Source organism: Haplochromis burtoni, unplaced genomic scaffold (genome assembly GCF_018398535.1).
Source record: "Haplochromis burtoni strain Fernald_Lab_line unplaced genomic scaffold, NCSU_Asbu1 Contig_113, whole genome shotgun sequence".
NCBI lineage: Eukaryota > Metazoa > Chordata > Actinopteri > Cichliformes > Cichlidae > Haplochromis > Haplochromis burtoni.
Genome location: NW_024582474.1, coordinates 1,212,012 through 1,236,632, shown reverse-complemented (window position 1 = coordinate 1,236,632; position 24,621 = coordinate 1,212,012). Strand labels below are relative to the sequence as shown.

At 40.3% G+C, this 24,621-nt stretch overlaps 1 protein-coding gene across 3 annotated transcripts; it reads right to left on the bottom strand.

The window, feature by feature from the left end:
- On the bottom strand, positions 1 to 24,615 carry LOC102309313 (calcium-binding mitochondrial carrier protein SCaMC-2-B). Of its 3 annotated transcripts, none has more exons than XM_042223523.1 (11): positions 23,896 to 24,615; positions 11,141 to 11,267; positions 10,425 to 10,512; positions 6,110 to 6,145; positions 5,670 to 5,781; positions 5,162 to 5,320; positions 4,928 to 5,080; positions 4,680 to 4,787; positions 3,824 to 3,991; positions 3,573 to 3,723; positions 1 to 3,005 (listed from the first exon to the last, which is right to left on the bottom strand). In XM_042223523.1, the coding sequence occupies exons 1-11, from the start codon at positions 24,250 to 24,252 to the stop codon at positions 2,821 to 2,823; spliced, it is 1,644 nt and encodes a 547-aa protein (XP_042079457.1). In that variant the 5' UTR covers positions 24,253 to 24,615; the 3' UTR covers positions 1 to 2,820. The 3 variants fall into 3 exon arrangements, with proteins under 3 accessions (XP_042079457.1, XP_042079458.1, XP_005929056.1); XM_042223524.1 differs by lacking the exon at positions 23,896 to 24,615 and adding an exon at positions 13,969 to 16,430; XM_005928994.2 differs by lacking the exon at positions 6,110 to 6,145.
- Positions 24,616 to 24,621: the final 6 nt, after the last annotated feature.

The following is a 24,621-nucleotide window of genomic DNA, read 5'->3' as shown; positions in this document are numbered from 1 at the left end:
GAATTTGTACGTTCTTTGACTTTTTTTTTTTTGCTCCTTGCCCTTTTGCCTATCCATTAGTTAGCAAGTGCAATTAGTGCCCTTTAGCACGTCTATGTAGATGCTGCTATAAATAAATATAGACTCAGTATCATCTTCATACTTATTTAGCTACATAGCCAGGGATGCAACCCTCTAAATTACCAGTATAGCCTATAGTTAGGTAGGTGCTTGTGTTATTTTACAACCTATCATCTGTACAGAGATTTGAACTTGTTCTCTTTCAAACCTCACGCAATATCTTTAACACTTACATTAAGAACCAGTACAGCAGGAGCTAATCTCAGTGGGTTAATTCAGTCACTTCCTCGGCTTTACTCATTATTGCCAAGGAGAGAGAAATGTTTTCATTGCTGTTTTTCTGTATGTTGACAGGATTGATGTCACTGACTTAATTGACAAAATAAAAGAATAATACGAAGCAAAAATTGCATGTACTTATAGAAAACTGAATATACAGATTTATAACATATATATTTTAAACAATTTAGCATTTATCCAATTTGATTCACTGTTTACATTTGAAACATTTTGGGCTTCTGTATAACTGAAGGTCTGTTAAAGCCAAAAATAAAAATTCTGCCACCATTATCATGAGTACTGTGAAAACAGCAAAAGCACTAAATAACATTTTCACACTGTTTCAGTCAATCATCTTGACTTCTCTGTAAAAATAAATAAATGAATACAGTAGTAAATACATTTAAAGTAAAAAAGGAATGCTATCCTATAGTGTTCAGGTGGATTTATGCGTGTAACACAAGGCACTCTTGAGATGATCATATAATACAGACATCAGTCAGGTGGAGAGTGCCGCCTGGGCGCCGTACCACTTATTTTATGGAGTGTTTATATAAAAATGGAAACGTGGCTTTCATTTATAATTATCAATTTCCATTACAGTTTTGAGAGGTGAAGCTTTTGAGAAACCAAACAGCGCTCTGGGACATGTTAGCAAAATAAGATCAGTGTGATAACACAACATTCAGTTTCAACTTCAGCTGAGAGGAAGTCAAAGTTTTTGCTTTAAGCATTTTTCAATTTGAAAAACTAATGCAGAGGTGTCTGTTGCTTTGGATTTGCATTATGAGTGCAAACCTTTTCACTGCATGGGCATTACTACTTTGTGGCTCAACAATGCTAATTTCTTGGGTCAGTGACTCTCCCTGTAGCACTGTTTTGTTTGCTGTGGTGACCTTCTTTCTCTCAGAACAGAATTCTGCACAATACGTCTGTTATGGTCAGATCATGTTGTATCTGCCGAAATTAAAACAAAACTGAATACAAAAAACAAACGATTCCATCTCACTGTTTATGACCATAGACTGAATGTAACAGAGCTCTTTGTCCAGCGTGTCGACAAGTCCCTAGATGATCGTTCTGTTATTGTTTCATTGCCTTTTTTTCCTATTTTTCTGTGAAATTCCTCTGCAAACTTATATGAGAGTCCTTATTAGGGCCATTCTACGTTTAAAAAACAAAAAGCAGACGTAAATGACAGTGGATAATGATTTTAAATGGAAAAAACCTGGACTGACAAGTATGCAAGAAAAAAAAAACTTGGATATTCTCAATGATTGTAGTGGTAAAGAAAGAAAGAAAAAAATGTACACACATCAAAAATAATCAGACCAAATTATGGTCTGTTTTTTCCCCTCTTTGTTGTCAAGAAACCACATCAATCATACAAAAGATACTGTGGGGGTGACATATGGACACAGCTTCTAGGTCTGAAAAGTGAAGTCAGTGCTAAAGTGCCTTAAACCTGCTTTCTTTTTAATGCCTTTTCCTTCATTCTTCTGGCTGCAAAGACTTGTGGTTATTTACAGGTCTTTGGGAAAACGGCCTTCAGCACCCTTTTTATGTGACCCCAGTGAACACTTTCCTTTATGGGCTTCAGGTCATATTGAACGCAACATGAAGTCTACCTTACCTTGTAAATAACGATTGTTCTAAGTTTCAAAACACCAAGATGCCAATGGAAAAAAATTACTCTCAGCTCAGGGATCAGAATGAGACTTCACTAACCAACGGCTCAAGTCGCAGCGGCTGGTTTCACTGTCTGAGTTGGTTTCCTCGATTTGCAGCAATAACTTTTCATAGGACATCGATAATAACTATTTTAAGCCTATTTTAATACTTATTACTTTAATCTCAGGGATAGTGAACACTTCCCTTGGTTCTGTAATTAGTATTTGCCAGAATGGCCCTAATCACTTTAGATCACGTTAATCCTTTATTTCATTATATAATGATTTTAGCTTAAAGTGAACCAGTTTCTCTTGTTTGTATCATCTCCGTTTTAATGCAGCCAAATCGACCATTTATCTACCGTTTTAAATCCAGTTACAGCTTCACAGACAAAGCTGATAGTGTATGATATCATATGCTGACAGCAATATGATGATATAGTGTCATGACTGAGCAAAGCCCACCAGGATCAAGATTCTTCCTTTCCACAGAGACGCAGGACTGTTCCTTTCACAGTACTCAGCAGCAGGGACATGTTCCAGTTCTAGCAGTAATTCAGAGTCATGTAAACACTTGTTAAACTAAGACTCACAGGTGCTGAAACACCACCGAGCTGCTAAAAGAAAGCTTAAGAGAACAACTGACAGACATGACTTCAGTCAAGTTTTTTCTCTCTTCAAATCACACATCTCAGCCTTGTCCTTCATTTTCTGCACTAAAATATGTTGAACTGTAGCTGGTCATTTCAGACCACAAACAAACAAACAAAAAAACCTTTGGCCACTTATTTTCTTCTGTCTGCCTGCCTGGTCACTTTGACTGGACTCCCAGCGTGATCTTCAGGTACTCGTAGACCACGTAGCTGATGCTGACAGATGGGATGACCTTCATGAAGTTGGGTGCCAGGCCTCGGTAGAGTCCTATTGCTCCCTCAGTCCTAATAATGTGTCTGAACAGTCCTGTCATGTTCATCTGAGGACCTCCTCCCAGAGAAGCTGTAGGATCAAAGGGAAGATGATGCCATCAAACAACACATCAAACACATCTTTTTACTTTTGTCCTTTATACCTCAAACCAGTATTTGTATCAATAAATCCTGAATATGTGCCTACAGCACTTTTACAAATTCTTTATTCTACATTTAGTGGTAACTGCTCCAAAATTCTGCTATGGATAAAAATTTTGGTGACTGTTAAGTTGTGTACGTTGAATAAATACAAATGGAGAACAAAACATTGCATTCAGAGGGGATGATGAATACAAAAATTAAAAGATTTGGGGTAATATTTTTAATAATATGCTATGAGAAGAAAACTTTAATCATTCACAAATCATCGTTAATCGCAAAAACCCAACAGTTCTTGTAGCAGCCTTAGGCCTTAACCTTAGGCTGCCAATCCCCATAGACTCTCACTTTAAAACCTCCAACTTTACAGCATTAAACCTGGTATAATAACCATGTGGACCCTCTTCAAAACAGCTGTACAAAGTTGTGTGTGCATGTGTGTGTGTATATATCTTTGTTGTCTTATGCAGTGCTGTTGAGCTCTCCAGTGACTGACCTTGTGCCTGCATTCGAGTCCTGACCAGAGCGAGTGGGTAGCTGGCCAACTGTCCACATGTGCTGGAAGTAGTGCCACAAGCGAGTAGCACAAACACTCCTGGATCAGCACTATCTGTAGCGTAGTTCTGCAACCACGAATTCTTCAGAGTCTGTCAGAGGAGAGGTGAACACAGAGATTAGACTTAACTAATAACCCCCCCCCCAAAAAACAAAAAAACAAAAAACTATCACCCAGCAATAGTAGCAAACCTCATACACAGCCAGGTCGATGCCAGCATAGGGAATGATGCCCAGCATGTTTGGGATGTAGCCCTTGTAGAAAGCTGCCACGCCTTCCCTCTGGAAGATATGTTTAGCACAATCTTGGAGGCCCGAGTATTGACCCGTCTTCCTCAGGGCTAACCGTGTCTTCAGGACCTGAATGCACAGGAAGTAATGCCACACCTTGTAAAAAACAGAAAATCTGCACTTCTCACCCAGGAATCAGTTGTACTTACAATAACATAACAAGCCGGAGGAAAAATAAAATTAACATTTTTCAAATTCATGTTATGAACCTCATTCCCATATACCACATATTCACACTGAAGGTCATCAGTCACAAGACAAGGAGGTTCTGAGACACGCTATGTGGATGAAACTATTGGGCCACACATCGTAATCTTTAATTTCAGGCGTTTTGAGCCCCATTGCAGATGCATAAAGCCAAGGAACTGACTGTGCAATTTGCCTTTACAAAGAATTTGTGAAAGATAAAGAGTTGACTGAAATAACAGGATGCCAGTGTTGGAATGAGTTAGTTGAAATTTCTTCCCTTCTAGATCAAGAGTAAGTGGTATTGTTGAAACCTGGAAGTGTTTAGGAACTACAACAAATAAGTCAGACCATGTAAAGTTCCAGAATGTGGCTGCAGAGTGTCACCAACACTCCGAATGAGGAACCACATTTCCAAACCTCTTCTGGAAGAACAAAAACAGCACCAGGAGCTTCCATGGCAGAGCAGTCCAGTGTATTTCAGCATACAGTAAGTTATAAGTTGCTGCCTAGCTACAGCTATTGTTAAACTGATGTCTTGCTTTATTTTTTGTGTTCATTGTTCTCTCACCTCCATGGGGTATATGCTGCTCTGAGCGATCGCTCCAGCCAGAGAGCCGGCCAACAGTCTCTCTGTGATGCCCAACGTCTCCTGGTTACTTCCCATCAGTCGCTTAATCTGATGGACAGATGTCAGTGTTGTTTAGCAGCAACATAAAAGTCAGACCAAACAAATTCACTCTGCTATGAGCTATGCAAAAAAATACAAATTACATAATTTTTATCTTTCATATTCCATTAACGCTTGGTTTTGTGTACCTGTTCATAAGCCACAAACTTTATTGCAGACTCAGGGGCAATTTTGAGGACGTTGATCCCGTTGCCTCGCCACAGAGACCTTACACCACCCTCTCGGATCATCTGAGAAAAGCCACCAGCGATGCGCATACTGTTGCTCTTGGAGGAGTGAACCTGGGCGAGTGCGATGAAATGCTTATTAGCCGTCTTCTCCTTTAACTGAGAAAAATGAAAACTGCAATAGTTGTGTTTTACCTGCATGAGAACTTTCAGACGGTCCAGTGGTGCTGTGCAAGTTCGAGACACTGCACCAGCCCCTCCTCCAGCCACTAGGTGTCGCCATAGCATACCCATTTTCTTCTCCTCTGCTGTGAACTCATCAGGAACCATCAGACTCTCCCCTACATCAAAGATCTGTGGAGGAAGCAGCCGTTTTTAGCCTGGACACATAAGTTACAGCATTGACAGGGAAACACCATGAGAAAATACCAGTCAAGCAAAAGAGAAAAACCCTTATTCAAGTGGGATTAGTGTCTCTATTACTTAAATTTTCCACATATCCTAGATATAAACTATCCTATTATTAAACTGGCAATTTTTTTCATTTGAACATTCCTTGGTTATTTTTTCAATAATTTAAAATTAATCAAAACGTCAACATGCCCATCACATACAATATGTACACAATTAAAAACAAGTGGAAATCACGTGATTTGCTTTGTGATTGTTGTGTTGCTACAGGATGGAGAGGAGGAGTGTGTACCGAGGAGTGTTTCCAATAAAGAATAATCTCAGGGATGTTGTCAGCTGGATGCAGGAGGTGGTAGTCCCGCCACTCATTCCAGTCAATGGTCATTGTTCCATTTTTATCCATACTGCACATGCAAGAGAGAACACAGCGGACAGAGTATAAGAGATGTGATGCTTTTAGGAGGAAACACAAGCAGTTTGCTCACATGCACTGTTTATTCTCAGTAATTTAGACATTTGCCTCCATGGATTCAGATGCAGTTTGTTGTAGCAGGATGCTTTTCTTTAGCGATTTGTGCTAAACCTGTATCATTACAATTAAATGTTGCACTTTTACGTCACTGGAATACACTGAAGCTGAAAACTGATAGTCAGCACTCAGACATGCTGACTATGCATTGGTGATTTGTGCAGCGTTGGCTGAGCAAGCAGACTATAGAAGCTACTACTTACTACATAATAGGGGCCCAGATATGACCCCTCCTTATTCTGAGATCAGCCAGAGAAAAGGAGACAAAGACAGACACGGAGGAGGTTAGAGGAAACAGACATGATCACACTGGACCTTGACATAAAGCAGAAATTAGAAACATGAGTGGAGACGGGAGTGACAAACAGAACAATCACAGGACGATCTGACAGCAACACCACAACACTTTTCCTTTTCAAGACTTGATTAAAATTGGAATTAAAAATGACAAAGTTATGTTTGTGCTCACAATACCACCTACCTGGCTAAAGTGATACCTGTTTTTATTTTTAGCCATTGTGGAGGGCAAAAGTTGTACAGTCCATAAACCTCATGTGTGTTCTCCCTAGTAGTACTAAATGCATAAAATTAGGCTGTTATGAAAACACTGAATAAAACGTTGTACATTTACAGTTCAGTATTCAATATTGCATAAAATAAACTATTTACAAAGTTTCTTTGAATGACAGAGATGCAGAAATGTCTGCATGTGTCTAAATGAGTCTCAGAGGTCCGAATGTGCCCTTGAAGCCATTTATAATTCTTAACTTGTTTGATCTGCTGCTCACCACATAACCGCATAAGCAGAAATTTTGGACTTTACTGTATTTTCATAAGTTTTGCAGCTTTTCCTAGTGATTAAAAACCCCTTATGGCCATTCACACTACAGAAAGTAAGAGGCAATAAATAATTAATTTGTTGAAGCCCAACGCCACCAGTACTGGAGGTGAGAGGGAGAACATCTGCTTTATCGGGGTGTACCACCAGATCTGTTATTTAAATATAGACATGTGTGGTATCCACAGAAAAGTCAGAATCTCAGTTAAAAGCTCACAAAACCATTTCAACAACCACCAAACAGCTAAAACAGCAAACAATTAAAGAGCAGGTAAACAGATTCCGCAAAAAGATGTAAACACAAAGCGTGGATCTTTCCGTTCACCCCATGGCACATACATGGACATGCCATCGGTTGCTGAAAGCATCTCACAGAATTTCAAACTGCAGGTTTCATCACTCCGACCAAAATATACTGAACCAGCAGCAAAAGACCAAAACTACACTTCACGGGTGAAAAACATTGTAAATTGAAAAAGAAAAAACAAAATTTTTCATTGTGGCATGAAAAAGGGATGAAAATCAGAACATCTTTCCATCAATCCAGATCAAAACTTCTGGACACAAATATGCTTAAACACCTTCAAAATGACTAAAAGCCTCAACTTAGAACTTATACAAAATTGTCTACAGAACACAACACAGAATAAAGGTTGTTCCAAATGGCTGGTACACACTCAAGTATATGCACCCATTGCAAAGACAACTCTGTTGAAAACTATATTCATGCTATATAGTATTACATGCCTGTCCAGAGGTCCTATTCACATGGTTTAGCTGCTGTATCCCAAACCTCACACAAGCGGTGAATCTTTAGTGACATAAGTTAACAAGATATGGAAGCAGATACACAACACATCAGTCTGGAGAGAATGTTTGCCCCCTCCCACCCTTTGACCGTGGGCACCCCACATAGGGTTTTACTCCATCTCATGCTAGGATGGGAACGCAGATATCGCAGAGATTTGTGGCCTTAGGTCTTCAGTACTTTTGGGGACTGTGGATGGCCCAGTTGTCCTTGATTCATCTCTATCTGCCTCTGGCTTCTGGGGGGCATTATTGTGGGTTCATTTTTAAGTACATTTTGTGAAAAAGTCACGAAGATTGTTGATTTATGTTCCTGTGCACTTCAGAATTTTTGTGTTCCAGTTGCTGTATGTTTGTTTATCTTACAGGTGCAGCAGTTGGTGATATATTGTGCATTTCTTTGTACTGTGTGTGTTCTAGTTGTATTTCTCTTTGCCCTTTTATTACATCTTTCATCTTTTTCCCTTTCCTGCCTGTTCCGCTTTAGACATTGTCATACTGTATATCACTTGGAAAAGGAATTTGACCTCGTTCCTCACGGGAATGAGAATCAGCACCTCCAAGTTTGAAGCCATGGTCCTCAGCCAGAAAAGGGTGGAGTGCTCACTTTGGTTCAGGGACGAGTTGTTGCCCCAAGTGGAGGAGTTTAAGTATCTCGGGGTCTCGTTCACAGGGAGTGGGAGATCGACAGGCGATCATACCATCAATCGACAAGCTGCAGTGTTGTACTGGTCCATTGTGGTAAATGGACCAGCTTGAAATGAAATTTCCCAGAAGGGTGGCTGGCCTCTCCCTTAGAGATAGAGTCCTCCATATTAAAAGGAGCCAGTCGAGGTGGTTCAGGCATCTGATAAGGATGCTTCCTGGATGCCTCATGGGTGATGTGTTCCAATAAGGTCTACAAAAGCAGTGTGTATTAGAGGTCTGCTTGCTGGTTTGTAGGTGACTGGTCTCTTGTTAATTTTTATTGTATTATGAGAGAGCGGTTTGGGAAAGTTATATAGTGATATATTAGCAACTGTAAACTGTGAGTAGTTCAAAGGACAGGAATGCATGAGTAGATAATACCAGAAGTATTGAAGGAAAAAAGTTTTGTTCAAAGTCCAATTGGATGTATGCCATTGTATCTGAATAACTGACTGCGTTCCCAGAAGAGATTGAATTAGAGCTGGGCGATATGAGATTTTTTCATATCACGATATGTTTTTTTCATTTCAGGCGATAACGATATCTATCACGATATAAGCCAAATAACTATATTTGTAAGATTTAAATGTGCCGTTGCTCACAAGTAAAATGTGAAATAATCAGCAGCTTGTTTTTATTTAAATATTTATTTCCCATAATAAGTTCAACAGGGTAGATGTACTTAAGGAACATGAGACTTTTTCAGATAAATAAAGGCAAATATTGCAAACTACACAAAAGGCAGCCGCTAAAGCGTTTAAGTTTCAAAATAGAACAAACAAAACAGACTAAATTGTCAATTCCACTTAGAAACAAAATATTAATTCTAAAAATAAATCTTAGTTTGTTTTACAGAAGAACAGACAAAACTGACTAACTTTTGTCAATATCAAATAAACTGAGAACTAAAAGGAAATTCTCAATCTCTCCTTGTTGTATAGCTGAGCTTTTCAAACAGTTTTAACAGTTACTTTAGTCTGACAAAAGCCGAATGACGAATTAGCGCTTCCAGTCAGAGACTGAGGCTACGTCCACACGTACACGGGTATTTTTGAAAACGGAGATTTTCCGTTTTCGTTTTAAAAAATAATCCCGTCCACACATAAAGGCAGAAATGAAGGAAAACGCTGCTATGAACATGCCAAAGCAGCAGGTGGCGCTAGATTCCTAACCGTGCAGAAATGTTGGCCAATCAGAAGTCTAGAAGCCTCGGTGGGAAAAAGTAAACAAAGCTGGGGCATAGAAGCAGAACCGAGTCGTATGTGTGGAGACAGTAACTGTGTGTATATGTAAGCATTTAAACACTGCAGAGAGTAGAATTAACAGTAACAGTATTGTAGAAATTCATTTCACCGAAACAATAACGTGGCGCACAGTGTGACGCATGCACCAGTTTATTGTATTTCCAGACTTGCTTTCGGCACAATTTACAGTGCACGCTACTCTGTTTTTTGTCAGACTTGAAATAGCCGAAATACCTTCACACTACGGAACTTCTATGGCTCTTCCGTTCGACAATCTCTCCGGCGTTGGAACCATCATCTGTTTTCTCTTCGGTCACGCTCGGTTGATTTTTCTAGTCGGCACACTCATTTCCTCCATTACCCGCTGGCTGCTTCCCAAACAAACACACGTGCGGCTTGGCACTTGTGCTGTACGTAACAAGTCACGCGACGTGACGCTGCGGCTGTGATTGGTTCGGCTCTGCGCTACTTAATTTGGATTGGCTGACCTTTTATTTATTTATTTTTTAAGAGGACAAGAGCGGCGAGGTCTATCGCGATAGCTTAATTTCTCTATCGAGTAAAAGTTATATCGCGATACATATCGTTATCGTTCTATCGCCCAGCTCTAATTGAAATTATCAGTAAAGGAGAGGCTGATGTCCCAGGTGTGCACTGACAGTAACCTCCTGAAATACCCAACACTGCAGGAATTAGACTGGACACAAAAATGTGCAGATCTTTGTCTGTACTTTTCTTGACAGAAATGGGATGCTTCAGATGTGATGATGAAAAGTTAAATTACCATTTACTGACACAGTTAATCCAAGACGTGCACGTGTCAAAGAGGCTAAAGAAAACAGTGCCGCTAACTTTATTACCACAAATGTGACACCCCAAAAAAATGATGCTGTCTAACCATTTTGATAGATATGTGTTCAGTGGATGACAGCATTATCTAACCTTCTAAGAATCTTCTCTGCCTGTTCCTCAGAGATGTTCACTCCCAGGTCACGCAGAGACTGCATGATTTCTTGTGAGTCAATTCGACCTGCAACACAAGAAGTTATTAGCCATGGATACTGCAACGATTTCTCACAGACATTAAAATCAATTCAAATTCATTCACAATCCTATGTCTTCTGTATTTCTTTAGGATTAAGATCAAGTCTAAAAGAAACCATCTGTTCCTATCAGTTATTCAAAAACAAGCATGGGCTCAGCACTCTGGTTTAAGAATCCAATACTTACGAACTATGACCACAGAAGGAGCTGTTGGCACTGCTCCGAAAATGCTTCAAACTCTGCTTTAACTTTTAACTCAAGAATAGTTTCTTCCCAAAAGCCATAACCACCCTGAACTCACATGTACTGACAACACAGTTCCACCCCCCAATCTAAGAACTTCCCTCTATACACAGACTACACAACTACCATTACAATTACATGCAATAACCCACACTGTAAACAGACAACACAATTAAACCCCCCCCCGATTTGTATATTTGTACATTTGATATTTTTTGAATACTGTTCATATGTATATGGCACTGCAGAACTGTGCACCTCGTCCCCTTTCGTTTCCCACATGTCTGCACTAAGTAGGAGATGCTCTGTATCTCATTGTACATGTGTATAGTGACAATAAAAGGCATTCTATTTCTAACAAACTGCCTTACCATCATTCTTCCTGTCCAAACTCTTGAAGACCAGTCGGAGTTTCTTCTCATGGTCTCTGAGATAATGGACAAATTCCTCAAAGTCCAACTGTCCATCCAGGTCTTTGTCTCCGGCTTTCACTATTTTCTGTGAACAAAGAGAAATCATTTAGATGCCAGCTCATTTAAGTAATGACACACTCTAATAGTATAGCATTATCTGTGTGGAAAGAGTGATTTGACAAACAGCAGTCGAGGTTAGGGTGTACAATCCCCTACCTCGTACCATCTGTGCTTTGTTGACTTGATTTGGAGTGTAGTGTATTTTACAACCACCACACATCTCAGGTTACTATATATTTAAGACTATCCAGGGTGCTTAGTGCTACCAAAGCTTGTCAGGTCAACTGAAAAGGTTGCAAGGAAACAGTTTTAACCGAAACACAATTAAATGCCATCTACTGTCAGGTAATGGGTACCAGAAGAATGGATGACACCTCCTATTAGGAAAGGGGGGTCAACCATCACACAAAAAGATATACTGAAACTGTCTACTTGAACCATCATGAAGTTTTAATATGCTAAGAATGAAGTGAAACAACGAAATGAAGTTAGATTTTTTTTTTAAATCAGCAAAAACATCTTATTGAGATCATGCTATGACACAGAAGAGCAATTTGACCAGGGTATCTCCTTTTACTGAAAATCACATGATCATCAGAGATTTCGACATACTGAAATGAAACTTTATAGAGGACTATAAAAAAGAACTTATTATACCCTGACCTACAGAAAAAGGAAAAGAGACAATTTTTTTTATCTAAAGTGATATCCATATACTTATGGTGACAATTACAGTAGGCTAAATCATCAAGGTACTTCATATTAGAAAAATAAAGGAAAAACTCCCTTTTAACAGGAACGAAAACCTCAGGGAGGGGAAGTCATCTGCTGTAACCGGTTGGAGGCAAGGGGAAGAAGAGGAGTCTAAAACCTGAAGGCTCTGCCTCCATTCTACTTTTAAATATCCAAGGAACTACAAGTAAGCCAGCAGTCTGAGAACAAAGTGCTCTACTGGGGTGATATGGTAGTATGAGGTCTTTTAAGACAAGAAGTGGGAAATTAACAGCCCAATGGGGGTGTAATTCACCAGTGCTGGATGATGACGCAGCAACCATAATAGCTCCATCTGAGCTGAAAGCAATGGTAGGCCCTGTTAAAATATCACAAACCATCACAGAAAACCACACAAAGTGATGCTGCCTCTGTGAGGCAGATTTATGCGCCTCTTGCAGATAGCATCATTGTGTTCTGCTCCACAGACGGTACCCTTCATTAACAATGGTTCATATGGCCATCACACACCTGTTGAATAAGGATTCATATGTACACCTGCTCCTTCCTGGATTTCACTTTTGTTTTGACGAAATCTTCACTGTGCACTCTTGCTGCTATTCTTCTGTCAAAAAGTCAGCTGTGACACTTGCCTCCACCCACTCCACCCTGCCTGCACTCCTATCTTCACTTTTCCATTGGCACTGTTGATTGGCAGAGGTCATTGTTACATATTAAACTTTCTAAACCAACTCCAGTCAATTGTGTTAATGATTTAATGCTTGAATGATTCATAGATATCCTGTCTTAGAGTGATGTTGAAAAACTAGTTCATGCATTTATTACTTCTAGGCTGGACCAGTGTAATTCATTATTATCCGGATGTCCTAAAAACTCCCTGAAGCCTTCAGTTAATCCAAAATGCTGCAGCAAGAGTGCTGACATGGCCTAGAAAGAGAGAGCATACTTATCCTATATTGGCTTCCCTTCATTGGCTCCCTGTTAAATCTAGAATTGATTTCAAAAACCTGCTCCTCACATACAAGGTCTTGAATAATCAGGCCCCATCTTATCTTAATGACCTTATAGTACCATATCAGCCCATTAGAGCACTTCACTCTCGCACTGCAGGCTTACTTGTTGTTCCTAGAGTATTTACAAGTAGAATGATTTCAGGCCCCTCTTCTATGGAACCAGCTTCCAGTTTGGATTCGGGAGACAGACACTATCTCTACTTGTAAGATTAGGCTTAAAACTTTCCTTTTTGCTAAAGCATATAGTTAGGGTTGGATCAGGTGTCCCTGAATCCTGCCTTAGTTACGCTGCAATGGGGGATTCCCATGATGCACACTGATGTATTTCTTCTTCAGTCACCTGTTTCACTCACTGTGTGTTAATAGACCCCTCTGCATTGAATCATACTTGCCGGAGGTTTTTTCCTGTTAAAAGGGAGTTGTTCCTTCCCACTGTTGCCAACGTTTTTCTCTGTATGTATTATTGTAGGGTCTACCTTACAATAAAAAAAGAAAGTCTAAGATCATATAAGAATGACTTTATTTCTAAACTGCATCCATCTAACTGTACTTTTCTGCTATTGCAGACTCTGATACCTACTAGTGTATCAAGTAACAGACTATTACAATGCAAGAATTTCAATCATCAAAACTGAAGCACAGACCTCATGGTTGGTTTTTACCACAAAGAAGCATAATATTTGTCATAGTGATATAAGTTCTAAGTATAAATTTGTGATTCAAACAAATCCACCCTCATTATAGTTGTTTAGAAAGGAAAACTAACTAACACACGCCCACACACACGCACACCAAAATCATGGTTGGTAGTCAGCCCAAGTGTTCTTAAGAGAAACTGCATTTTGGGGGACTACAGTGGGTTTATTTTTCAGTCTTGAAGGTCTCTATTTAATATTATTAGAAAGTTGAACGGTGAAGTAACTCTCACTAAGGGCTATACAGGTCTAAAAAACAGACCTTATTCTACCAGCTTTATCCTACCTGTTGAAGATCTGTAGGTGGTGCCATCATGATTAATACCATGGTCTTCTTTGGAGTAACATTATTCCTGCTGATTTCTTTACCATTAGAGGACTCTTTAGTGCTTTCCTGAAGACTTGCCTGTAGCTCTCTGCAGTTGTTTGTAGTCTCAGACTGTTTCTCTCCTGGCAGCTGGGTTTCAGCAGGCTTACATTGTGTCCTGCCAAAAAGTCTCTGGTATAGAAAGCTCAGTATGTCCAGCAGCATCCTCAAACTGGCTCTCCCACACTATTTGGGTGACTGCACTCAGACCAAAAGCAACGGCAACAGTATAGGTCTTGCAAAATGCAGAGAGGTGAACTAGTATTACAAGTGTGGAAAGGCTAGCTAAAGACAGCATGGGGCTGCAGAAAGGATTTCACTCACTTCTCAGACTCAGTGCCTCATATTCTAAGTGCATCTTTTTCCTTATTAAAATGTCCAGGCTCAGGATCACAGCATCAGCTGCAGCAGTACAAATCCAAGTTCTCCCATCTAACTCTTACCACACTGCTTCTGAGGCGCAGTTACTTCACGGATCATCAAATCGTTAGATGCAGACAAAAAATCTTTTCTCTTGATGCTGATAATGCAATAGAATCAGCAACACACAGTGAGGATTTGCCACTGTGCTAGTTTCAGTATCATCAGCCAGGGAAATGCAGCAGTGAGAGCCTCCAAAACCTGCAACCTCACTGCAGCCCAGCCTGGCCAATCACTGCAGACCATACAAGCAGGTCTGACTGCTTCACCACAGAATGTGGGTCTCCGCCAATAGAGGACAGAGTAGCAGCATGGAAATGAAGCGATGTCACTGACTGTCAATGAACTTAGAGGGATAGGGTTGGCTAAACAGCAGGATTCCCTTCAGCTGCACCTCCCTCCCTGTAAAGAAAATCTGCTGAGTGACGGTTCCTTTTCCTCCCTCCCACACTAGCCTCCTGCACTTGCTCTGAGTCATTCTAAGAGCATTGTCAGCATCAAGCAAGCATTCTGAAGCATCCAAGGCAGACAGATTTTCATTCTCAGCACGTATATAGTTCCTCCTGCTTGGAGAGTTACAGTGTGGCAAAGCAGAGTAGTTCTATTTCTGCATTAAACGCTGCTTTCTTGCAACCGTTTCCTGGCTTACTACCTTACTGACCACACTGTCAACATGGCTCTCTAGACCAGAAAAGAAAAAATATCTCTATGCTTATAGAAGGATAAAACTGGCATTAATTTATAAGTATCTTAACATCAACCAATCAAACAAAATCACAGAAACGTGCACCGTCCCAGTCCACTGGTTACTATTGTAGAAATCTATGACAACAGTTCAAATACCTGTATATAGACAGAAACGAAAAGGTATTCATTTGAAATATTTTAACCTGTTATTTAATATGCTGAGTAATGGTACGTAGCTAGGTAGCACAACAGTCTATTAACTGCAGAGAGGAGCTCCATCACTACATTCAGGAACAGCAAAAGCAGATTAAATGAAAAGGAAAGAGCAGAAATGCTCCAAAATATCTCCTGACCAATAAAAGAGCTGTGTCTGTTGTTTGTAACTAATCAATGTTCAGGAGCCAGTTGTCATACAACAAAATGGGAAGATGTAGGATTACTACATCTTCCCATTTTGTTTGGAAAAAAGCTTTTGTTTTTGAAAGGTAGATGCAACTAGCTTGATTTCACCCACTGCTTGAGAACTCTGCATTTTGAAGCTTCAACTTTGAGCATGCATCAACACATCTGCTATTCATAAATGATGAAAATGTACTGTTTATAAGGTTGGGGAAATCTCCATTCACCTGAGACTGAATAAGTCACTTGGATGAGTAACAAAACATTCCTTCCACTGATCTAAGGATCTTGGAAAAGCGACTGGACTTCTTTAAGTTTCTTGAAGATGTTTCACCTCTATCTGAGAAGCTTCTTCAGTTCTAAGAGCAAATGGTGCATAGTCCCAGATTTTAAGCCCTATTGGGAGTGTCCCATAAGAGGGATGTTTCCCATCTATAATTCCTTGAGAGCGCTCTGACTTTCTGTCAGCCTGGCTACAGTGCTGAAGCGAAACCTAGGGGTGTTCTTATTTTCTTCAATCAATGATGAATAGTTAGACGTTCTAAGAGAGTGAGGTTTTGGGAGAATAACAGGAGGGGAGAAGCTGCAGAGAGATGTGTAAGACTGCAACTCTGCTGCCTGGTCCCAACTCTGGAAATTCACGTTTTAGGGGGTTTAATAAATTTCTAGAAATCCAAAATGGGATGGATGCCGTCTCTCCCAACAAGACCAGGTTTCCTCCAGAAAGTTTCTCAATTATCTATAAAGCCCACATCGTTTTTTGGACCCCACTAAGACAGCCAGCAATAGGGATGGGTATCGAAAACCAGTTCTTGTTGAGAACCGGTTCCCACTGTTTCAATTCCTTGGAATTGTTTGCCATTTTTGCAAACGATTCCCTTATTGATTCCAGTCGCCCCGAATGACGTCACCACGTTGCGGAGCATCATTTACCTGGCAGGAAACATGGCGGCTCAAACGCTCAAAAGTTTGGTTATACTTTACGAGAACGGATGACAACAGGGCAACTTGCAATACTTGCAAAGTAGATATTTCATTTAAGGGAGGAAACACTACGAATATGCAAAAGCATTTGCTCACAAAACACGCGATGACCTTAAATGAATGTCGTGTTTTTAATTCCGCTCCGGACTCGTGAATCTCAACCCAGCAGCAGCGGTAACGTTTGCACGTCCTCTCCCGTTAATGCGGCAGGTAAATAATCAACTAACAGTGCATATTATGTTAGCGCGATCTGCCTTATTACAAAACCTGCCATTACTGTGCATTTAGGTGACCATGATGAGAGAGACAGACAGAGTCTGGCTCAGATGCTGGCAGTTCTCGCTGCAGTCTACCGGTAGCGTCTCCTTTCAGGCCAGGATAGACGAATGTCACCGAGCAGTGACTAAGTTTGTGGTAAAAGGCTTGCACCCATTTGCCACAGCAGATGCCCCCGATTTTCGGTAAGTGAATGTGTTTAATTGTAGGCAGGGACATTACTGGATATTCTTGTGTAATTGCTACAGAATAATTTATGTTATACTTTGTTATTGCTACAGAAGAATATTTATTTTATTATTTTACATTTACCATTTTTTCCCCAGGGACCTTGTGACACCCCATTGAAGAGCCGTAGGCTGGATCTCTCAAGGATCTCTTAAGATCTCACTGTTGGGTTTATAAGGCCATGCTACTCCTAAATTTCTATCTTGTTCAAAGAGAACATAGATATAAAACAAAGTTCTAAGCTACTTGACCTTAGTGTTCTCCTTTTTTAAAAAGAATCGATAAGAGAATCGATAAAGAATCGAATTGTTAAACAGAATCAAAAATGGAATCGTGAAAATCTTATCAATACCCATCCCTAGCCAGCAATTTAAGAAGAACATGCGGGTAAACATGTCTCTCCTGGTCCGATTGGGGAGTGGACCAGAGAAAGCTACAGAGTTCAACATTGTTTTGGCCAAGTTGCACACCGATTCAGCTTTGATTTTACTCAACACTGATTGATGTAACTGGGTGTCATTACTGCTGTAAAAGTGGAAAAAAGCGGTTAGAGACACGAACAGGTTGGTGGTGTACCTGGGGCTTCTGTTTAGGACTACGCTTCCTCCTCACCGTCACCCAGGCATCCTGTTTCCCCGGCTGCTCGTGACAGTCTACCGGGGGTCATCTAGCTGGGCTAGCTACAGGTTTTTCAAGTGTGCAAAGCCGAGTCTCAAATTCAGTGATCCTGGCCTCCAGAGCTGCTAATAGGCTACATTTATTACAAGTATCAATACTGCTAAGGGAGGCCGAGGAGTAACTAAACATCTGACGCAATGAGCAGGAAAGTGCAGGAGGGACAGGTGGAAAGGCCATGCTGCTAGCGAGTCAGCTACCAGCTAAGCTAGTGAAAGACACAGTGAGTGAATACTGTGACCATAAATTAGCAAGTGAATACACGGAGAGTGCGCTTCAGATGAAGCACATGAAGATTACACTATAAAATAAAAAGTTTTCTAAAAGTTCTTTATTAAATTACTATGCAGGTAAGCTACACAAAAACACCATTGTGTATTGTGACAGGAACAGGAAGTGATATTCTACTGCAGAGAGAGCGAACACCAAGTGACGGATGACATCAAGCTGTATGCCAGGTGTGAACGAAACATCGATTCACTGATCCACGAGGATATACAGCAACAACATTGGAATGTCATTCAGACTGGAGAATTGTAGTCGCATGGCAACAAAGAGAGGGAAGTTAGTCAGAACTGAGGGGCTTACACTACCAGAAGGCAGCATTGCAGTCATCCAGGACGGCTACAAGTACCTGGGAATCCCACGGCAAATGGGATCCACGAAGAGGCCGCTAGGAAAGCTGCAACCACCAAGTACCTGCAGAGGGTAAGGAAATCCTGCTGAATGAAAAGAACAAAATCCAGCCAAACAACACCTACGCCCTGCGAGTGACCAGTCAAAAGTTTGGACACACCTTCTCATTTAATGGGTTTTCTTTATGACATTGTAGATTCTCGCTGAAGGCATCAGAACTATGAATGAACACATATGGAATAATGTAGTAAACAAAAAGTGTGAAATAACTCAAAACATGTATTATATTTTAGATTCTTCTAAATAGCCACCCTTTGTTTTGATTACTGCTTTGCACACTCTTGGCATTCTCTCAATGACCGTAATGAGGTTGTCACTTGAAATGGTTTTCCAAAAGTCTTGAAGGAGTTCCCAGAGATGCTGAGCACTTGGTGGCCCTTTGCCTTCACTCTCCAGTTCATCTCATCCTAAACCAATGGTTCTCAAACTTTTCACGAGTACCACCTCATAAAATATATGGCTCTTAAAGTACTACGCTCATGACCGACATTAAAGTACAGTAGTATAGGTCTATTTAACACCATATACAGCTTACATGAGACAATTTTATTTCTTATATAAATGTTATTTATTTTAACTGTCATAAACAGGACGTGATAAGTGGAAATAATAACAACTGTACTGCATTAAAACAATCCAGCGGGTGGGAAATATGATCTTTAACTGTTGACATATGAACAAACTACTCTGAGTTTATCAGGGCTGTTGTGTTTTTAACATATTTTAATGCTTTGTATCTTGTTCTATTTAATCCAAACAAGCCCCTAAAACAAGGCAGTGATCACTGTCAGCCTCTCTCGGTTGCTATTACCACTGTTCATTTTAAAGTTCAGTTTTTCAAACCTTACAATGTAACTACAGCCCAGCCCAGCAGTATATTAATGACTAACCTCGTATTGTGGATGGATTATCTCAGTTGTCCTCCTAACTGAAGTTTGGTACGTTTACAGCATCCTGCCATGCGATATCATTTGTTCCTAACCATCGGGAACGCTCACGTTAACTTTTATCGAGTGGAAAAAAGTTGGCGTTCATCCTCCAGCTTCACTGTGTCCATATTATGCTAACACAGCTGTAGCACATAATTATATACCAGCTAGCCCAACTTCAGTAGCCTTACAAACGCCATTTCGGTTTAGTTTCCTGTCTTAATTTATGCTGGAAGTGATAGCAGAGCTGTTTAATTTTTTAGAAATCTCTCAGCCAGAACACGGTACATTATTTAATCTGGAGACTTCCTGTTTACCACTAGAAGGAGCCCAAGTACCACCATTGGTATGCGTACCACAGTTTGTGAACAACTGTCCTAGACCATCTTGATTGTGTTTAGGTCAGGGGACTGTGGAGGCCAGGCCGCCTGGCACAGCATTACTCTCCTTCTTGGTCAAATAGCCCTTACACAGCCCAGAGGTGTGTTTGGCGTCATTGTCCTGTTGAAGAACAAATGATGGTCCAACTACACAAACTGGATGGGATGGCATGTCGCATGCAGGATGCTGTGGTAGCCATGCTGGTTCAGTGTGCCTTCAATTTTGAATAAATCCCCAACGGTGTCACCACTAAAGCACCCCCACACCATCACACCTCCTTCTCCATGCTTCACAGTTGGAACCATGCATGTAAAGACCATCCATTCACCTCTTCTGCATCACACAAAGACACGGAGGGTGGAACCAAAGATCTCAAATCTGGACTCCTCAGACCAAAGCACAGATATTCACTGGTCTAATGTCCATTCCTTGTGTTTCCTGGCCTAAACAAGTCTCTTCTGCTTGCTGATTTTCCTTAGTATTGGTTTCTTAGCAGTTATTTGACCATAAAGGCCTGATTTGTGCAGTCTCTTCCCCATAGTGTGTGTTCTGTCCAATCCCAATATGCTCTTTTTCTTTTCTCTCAATCCCAACCAGCTGCAGCGGACAGTTGCCCCCTCCCTGAGGCTGGTTTTGCTGGAGGTTTCTTCCTGTTAGAAGGGAGTTTTTTCTTCCCACAAGTGTTTTAATAGTGGATTGCCTTATTGTAGGATTTTATCCCAAATACTGTAGGGTCTATACTTTGATTATAAAGTACCTTGAGGCAACTGTTGTGGTGATTTGGGACTATTTCAATAAACTTGAATGTTTTCAGTGCACCAGAGTTAATGTATTTTTTGTTAAATATGTCAAACAACTTGGGTACAAAATATGTAGTGCAGAATTTTTCTGTGTCAAACACATCAGGTTGGATTTGTTGATCCATGCAGTGTTTATAATTCTTTTCAGTCAAAAGGACTTGGTTAAATATGTGACTTATGCTGACATGACATCTGGCACAACAGTGTTTGGTCACAGAGAATTTCTGTCACACCTTCTAATGGTTAGTCAAAAATGTTCTGTCTTTGTCTGTAGGCTTTCCAGGCACAGGGTCACTATTTACAAACTAGATGTTCATTGCAATAAACTATACAGAATACTCCAGTAAAAACACTCGACTTTAATCTGCTTAAAGAAAGGTTCCTGCTGTCAAAGGGGTATAGGATTTCACTATTATCTTCAGAAACATTGAAATTTCATTCTCATTTAGCTGTTGAAGGTGAATCCCATCTTGAACAGCATGTTACATGGTATTAGGAGGACACTGTTATCAGGTATTAAGAGACTGTTATTAGCAAACAGTGAGAAAAATTTGTGTGTCACACTGAGAAGAATCAATTCATAAATATTTGAAAAAACATAAATATGGTAACATAGAGTGGTACCTCAATTATTAAGACAGATTTCCAAACAAAATTTTTAACAAGATGCTTGTGTTCAACAAAGCTTTGCCATCATTTGAAACTCTCCTCTCACTCAAAAAACCATAACATCAACTCGTGTCACTCAGGTACAGAAACATGTATCAAACTGAACTAGGAAAGGAATCTCATTGGTCACCGGGACCCAAAACACAAGGTATAGAATTACCAGTTAGATTTGCATTTTTTACAAATGTATAAATTTTGTGGAATTTACCTCACGAAGGTTGAAATAGGTTTTTTTCCCCCACTGCAAGTTATACACAGCATAACCCCTTCATTCAACCCAGCAGGCCAACAAAATGAATTTATCCTAGTAGCACACAGCCAAGCTATCTGTATTCCAAGAAAAACAACAACAAATACATAGCTATATCTTTACCATTACAATCAGCAAGGATTCACCAACTAACACACAAGTGAAACGGTTGTGATCCTCAACTGTGCACGTTTCTAGACAACAACACAGTTGAATCATATGTTTCCTGTTTCAGCTGTCAGTTGGTTCTTTCGGGGCATTGATGTACCAACTTCATCTCCCAGAGACTTCTCTTTGGGATTCTTTCAGTCTTGTGTCTCTCTTTTAGACTCACACAGTCTCATCCCCAATTTCCCTCTGCATCTCAAGCTGTTGTCATAGTTCCTGCGGTACTGGTCTTGGGGGCATTTTTACCTTGTCTGGAAATCTTTTCTTTTTAAATAACAAAGCTGCACTCCGTTAAGCATGTACTCTAATTGTATTTAGTTGAGATGTTCAAGGCAACTAATTTCTAAGTCCTCCAAGCGCAACCCCCCCCCCAAAAAGAAAAACTACCGACTAGTCTAAAACTAAGAAACACTTAATATCAAGTTAAATTTGAGAACCGTTTAATGCAAAAACTCATTAAACAAAGGCATTTTAAACCACTAATCACATTTTTCAATAATAAATCCTCCAGCTTAACGGTGCAGCACCTGGCATTATGCATTATGAACATTGAATGTTATACTCCAGACAACGAAGAAGAAAAACACTTAAAATAAACCGATGTTAAATATGATATGAAAACATGTTACTACGTAAGATGTTCACATATTATTGAAATGTGACAAATTAACATCCGAAAAACTCAGAAACTGCGACTGAAATATGTACCACCTCCTCCAGCTCATCCAGGGAAAAGTTATTCAAAGCTGGTCCCGGGTCTGCCCCAGCACTTTCTGCTGGTAGAACATGCCTGGTTGGAACACCTTACTCAGGAGGTGCCCGCCTCAGCTGGCTCCTTTCGATGTGGAAAATCAGCAGCTGTACTATGATCCCCTGACTAAATTCCCCATCCTATTGCTAAGGGTAACACTATCCACCTTTCAGTGAAAGCTCATTTCCACCACGTGTATCTGTGATCTCATTTTTCGCCTTAAAACCCCAACAATAATAATGTTAACAAAAAGATCAAGCCCAGATTAATAGATTTAATGTGTTTCTCACCAATGTAGCTGCATCTGGTGGCAGATGCCTGCATAACATTAAGACGCAAGTGATTTCCATTGTTTTTAGGTGGGTTTTTTGGGGGTTTTTTTACATATCTAATATCTTTACTTACAGTAGTAAATAGACTGTAGTGAATAGGATTTATTCAATTCAATTTTATTTATATAGCGCCAAAGCACAACAACAGTTGCCTCAAGGCGCTTTATATTGTACAGTAAATTTATGAAGGGGTTATATATATTTAATAATGAAATTACCTATTTTTGAAGTATCTTTATGACTGTGTATTTGAACCCATACTGTCATTAATCTGGTCTTTTTTGGTCACTTCAAGTAAGTTTATAGAACTGTGATGTTATATTTGTTACAATTTAGCAAAGAGGCCACTTTGCTAAATCTCTGTTAAAGATCTCTGTTAGAATCTCTGTTCACTAATGTCAGTGACACTTATATAGCCTTTATTTACTTGATAAAAAAAGTAACTTTGCCAAAAACTGATGGCAGCAGCTACTTTGTGATAGGAATGCACTTTCTGGCTCTAAACGACTTGATATTCTTTGTTAAACTATGATTGACCTATTTTATAATAGCTTAAGTTCCAGCAGTCATTTTTTGGCAAATACTGGAAATCACTTTTTGGCACAACACGTGCCATGGGTATCAATTCAAATGTAAAACAATTAAGACTAAACGACTAGTACATCTGGTAGCAATTAGTGACAATAGCAACGATTACTTGGTTGGTCGACTAGTTGTGCAGATCCCTAGTATCTTGGCATTTCTTATGTATGAGATATTTTAAATATAAAATATGCACTGTACCATTTAACACCCTTTAACATGGCATTGCTTATTGACAGTGCTATCACTATTATCTCAGTTGATATATCTTAATGTTTTTTGGTGTACAAGTAATTAAATCCTTTGTTACTAAATGACATGTCAGTCTGTATTTACCCCAAAGCTTGTTCAGTGCATTTGTACTTTTTTCCAGTTGTTTCAAGCCATGCCCTGGTGTCATCTTACTCCCTTACCTACTCTCCTATTTAAATAACTCTGAGCACCAGTTCCATTTCATTGTCTCACCCTGCATTCATGTTCACTCTTCTTAAATGAAAAATTTACAATGAATGTGGTGTCTTTCCGTGGGAAATGCTTTGAAATTCTGTTATTACACACAAAAAGGGAAGTGAAGACACTATATATCATGCAACGGAGCATCCGAGCTGTGTCCACTTACCATGAGCTCATGTTCAGTGCGATGTACTCCTAACTTCTTCAGCCCAATTGTCAAGTCGTTCACACAGATGCCTCCATCCCCGTTCACATCCAGGACCTGGAAGAGCACTTTGAGTCTGTGCTCCTGCTCCGAACCCCCACATATGTCACATGGATGCTCTCCTTCGTCGGTGTGCCACACGCCGGAGGCTGACTGTTGGGTTACTGGTTTAGATGGTGATGCATCCGAGGGAGGGACGGAGGGGGGGACCCTGCCTCCACCACCAGGGTCGGCCCCTGGATGTGTGTCTGTCGACCGACACTGGCAGAATACACCACTGAGCAAAGAGGGCATCAACGAGCCCTGCTGGTGCATCATGTGTCCGCCTCTCCCGAACAGCTTGACCCTGTACTAACCTAAGGCTGAATCGCCTTTATATCGCGAGTCCTGACTACTACGTCACCACGTGCCTCTATTAAAGTCGACGGCTTTCACTTGGCGTACAACGCACACTTTTCACCACTAACACAACCGTGAAGCTCACACACAAGCACAAATTCCACTTGAGTCCATCAGCTCAGCTAGCTATTTTCAACGTTAGCGAGTGAAAGATGCCGGCGAAACGAGACGCGTCGATATGATGAGAATTCTGCTGTCTGCTCTCTAAGCGTCTATTAAAATGTCTCCACAGCAGCGTATGTTCGACTTCCTCCTATTACAAACAATACGGTTCCATTCTGAAGTCCC

Bases quoted from the DNA above. Each gene is read 5' to 3' on its own strand.
- LOC102309313 (XM_042223523.1), bottom strand. From the start codon at position 24,252: ATGATGCACCAGCAGGGCTCGTTGATGCCCTCTTTGCTCAGTGGTGTA. The intron at 10,513-11,140 runs GTAAGGCAGTTT...CTTGTGTTGCAG, and splicing joins TTTGGACAGGAAGAATGATG to GTCGAATTGACTCACAAGAA. The intron at 5,321-5,669 runs GTACACACTCCT...CTTCCTCCACAG, and splicing joins TTTATTGGAAACACTCCTCG to ATCTTTGATGTAGGGGAGAG.